The sequence below is a fragment of the Schistocerca nitens genome, chromosome 4, assembly GCF_023898315.1.
Source record: "Schistocerca nitens isolate TAMUIC-IGC-003100 chromosome 4, iqSchNite1.1, whole genome shotgun sequence".
In the NCBI taxonomy this organism is placed as follows: domain Eukaryota; kingdom Metazoa; phylum Arthropoda; class Insecta; order Orthoptera; family Acrididae; genus Schistocerca; species Schistocerca nitens.
The window spans coordinates 442,121,945-442,124,729 of NC_064617.1; the positions used below are offsets into that span (position 1 = coordinate 442,121,945).

The 2,785-nt window shown below is 39.4% G+C and overlaps 1 protein-coding gene across 1 annotated transcript; it reads left to right on the top strand.

The window, feature by feature from the left end:
• The first annotated feature begins 377 nt into the window (after positions 1–377).
• LOC126252927 (peritrophin-1-like) lies at positions 378–2,003 on the top strand. Its single transcript, XM_049953922.1, has 2 exons — positions 378–446; positions 1,599–2,003. The coding sequence occupies exons 1-2, from the start codon at positions 440–442 to the stop codon at positions 1,823–1,825; spliced, it is 234 nt and encodes a 77-aa protein (XP_049809879.1). The 5' UTR covers positions 378–439; the 3' UTR covers positions 1,826–2,003.
• Positions 2,004–2,785: the final 782 nt, after the last annotated feature.

Consider the following 2,785-nt stretch of genomic DNA (forward strand, 5'->3'; position numbering starts at 1 on the left):
TAGACATAGGGCAAACGTATCGTTTTACTGTGGCCAAAACGGTACGAGGAAGCATTAATACTGTTCTGCCATGTTGAAAAGTTTGTGTTGCGCAGTAGCAAGCACCTAAGCGATCTCACTCCTAATTACTAACCAAACGCTATGGAAACGTTTCGTAAGGGTGAAGGGTTTCGGGAACTATATTTATCAGCGGCTCATGAGAGAAAAGTTGTTGAGATAGCACACAGAAAGTCATGTAAATTTTATCTTTGAGATGATTACACGGATACATGACACGTTGCAAACAATCGTTATCATACTTGTAACGAAGCAGAGAGAATCTGGCCTTACCCAGGTCGGTGTGACGTCAATGACATTTAGTATATAACACCAGCTCATTTTCAAACCAAGCATTAGTGTCGTTCTGAGTTCGCCAGAATCAGCTGCAATAACTTTCACCATGAAACGTAAGTTTAACCTTTCCTTCTGTTTAGACGCATCGGACAATCAAAATTAATTTCTCCGCTTGAAATGCAACGTGGGTACAAGTGTATCGACAGAGCAGCTTTCGGTTATATTTAGTTACGTGTCTACAACTGCTAATCGTACACAGCTATGAAGATCTATTTCTGAGGACTGTGTTATGGACTGGATTATGTATATTGCGAATGCTTCGGATTCCTTCTTAATCGCTCGTTATTAATACACTACTAGGAGCAACATTCTCTTCTTAACCAAAACAAAACAATGTCTGTCAGGAAACGGTAATGCACCAGGGAGCGTTCCATTAACACATTATGCACGAGTCGAACAATTTTTTACTAGTGTATTTCTTTCAGTCTATGAGCACAATAATACCTTTAACCTTGTCACTAGTAAGCTTTTCCAAAAGTTGAAGTGGGAACTATGAAAAGGAATTACACTTTCACAGCTTCTAAAGTGCGAAGTTGGTTTGCTCCTTTCTTTTTAAAGATACCTATCAGATCTTAGCCAACGAAATACTTCTTAAATGATTCGAAATATCGAAACAAAGATGTCAGCATGCTACAGTACGTGATAGAGCGAGCATTTCTCCATACCTAATATTATTTACAGTGTGCGTTAAGAATGGTTTATTCTATTAATGCGAAGGATGCCTATTTTACCCTTTACAGTAGCTGACAGTGAGAGGAGATACAGGTATAACATATGAAAAATTTTAAGCGAAACTTAAGTACGACATTATATAACAGCATCATATGATACCATCATAGAATCAAAGCTGAAATGGTGCTGTTTCCGTGAATTTTAACCTATGCACATTATTTCATGTGTTGTGTTCTTTTACAACAAGTTTGACGTGTGACCAAAGCCACATCAAAAATAAACAAACTTGCTTCGTAGAGAGAATTTCTACATTAATCAAGAAAGCAAATGCTTGTCTGCCTATGTTCTACATCTTGGGGACAAATGCGTTCTGAAAAATCTTGACGTTAATGAAATTTAATAAGCTTTATTACATTTGACCACTTAACACATGGACCCAAAATTCCAGCGCCAGTGAGGGGAAAGACGGTTTGTTGGTCTTATTGCGCACTTCAACTTGAAATACACGAAACACTAACCCTCTTTTCCCACAGTGTTGGCAGGCCTTCTGGTGCTGAGCGTGTTGGCAGCTGTGGCCACAGCGACCACCCCCACATGTCCGGAAGATGACGGCGCTACGCCCGTCTTCTATCCAGACGACACGGACACACACGGCTTCTGGGAGTGCAGCAACGGCAAGGCTGTCCACCTGGAGTGCCCTGCTGGACTCGTCTGGAACGCCAATATCAACGCCTGCGACTGGCCATCCTCGAGGAAATAGAAGATACCATCTTGCCCCGTTACCAATAGATATTTGCTAAGAAAACCTTAGAATTACATTTGCGTGTCTTATGAATCTGGCTGAAATTTACTATCTGTATTTCCTATGCTACCACTGAATGTAATTATTATTATGTTTGTCAACATGTTAATTGATAATAAATAGTTGTTGCACGATATATATATATCTATAGTTCATCACATCCTGTTCACTTGTAAGAACCACATCATCAAGGAAACTGATTCCTAGTTTTACATTTTTCAGTCTGGCCTGCATATTCTTCGTCAGGTAATGCTCTAATCAACTATAGCTGAAGAGATGCTAAGGAGTCTGATGTATCAGTTATGGGGTAATTCAATGTTACGCTTTAAACAAACTGCTTCGTCTGTCTTGACTACAGATGGCAATTATGCAGAAATAAGTAATACGTCTAATGTACTGAAGCCACGCAACGAAGTCACTTTTTTGCTGTCCTGTATTTAAATAAAATCTGGTTAAGCTCCACGTTTACTTACCCAAGCGTTTAACTGTAGCTACGATAACAACTTCACATGTTTTTTCAGGTCACGTATATTACTCTGATTTAAGAAGGTGACGACTGAAATTTCGTACACGGAATGAACGAACTTACTTTTACACGTATAACTTGTTGTTCAGAAGATGTTAAGTAAGAAATCATAGAGATGGGCAACTTTCCTTAGGGAGCTAGTGTCCGGAACACTGAGATGCGCAGACGCTGGAATTTTTTAGTGTAGTAAAGTAAATAATTTTGTCGTTCTGCATTGACAAAACGATTTCGAAAACAATTGTCTCCAGTTGCTAAAGACGTTTGTGGCATCAAGTAAGAGCTTTGGGCACTTCAGTCCAGTAAGCCCACTTCATTTTCTAATTCGTAGGACATAATGTTCCTAAAACAAGATCATCCATAAAGATATTACGTGTGCTGAGCGTATTCGCGTC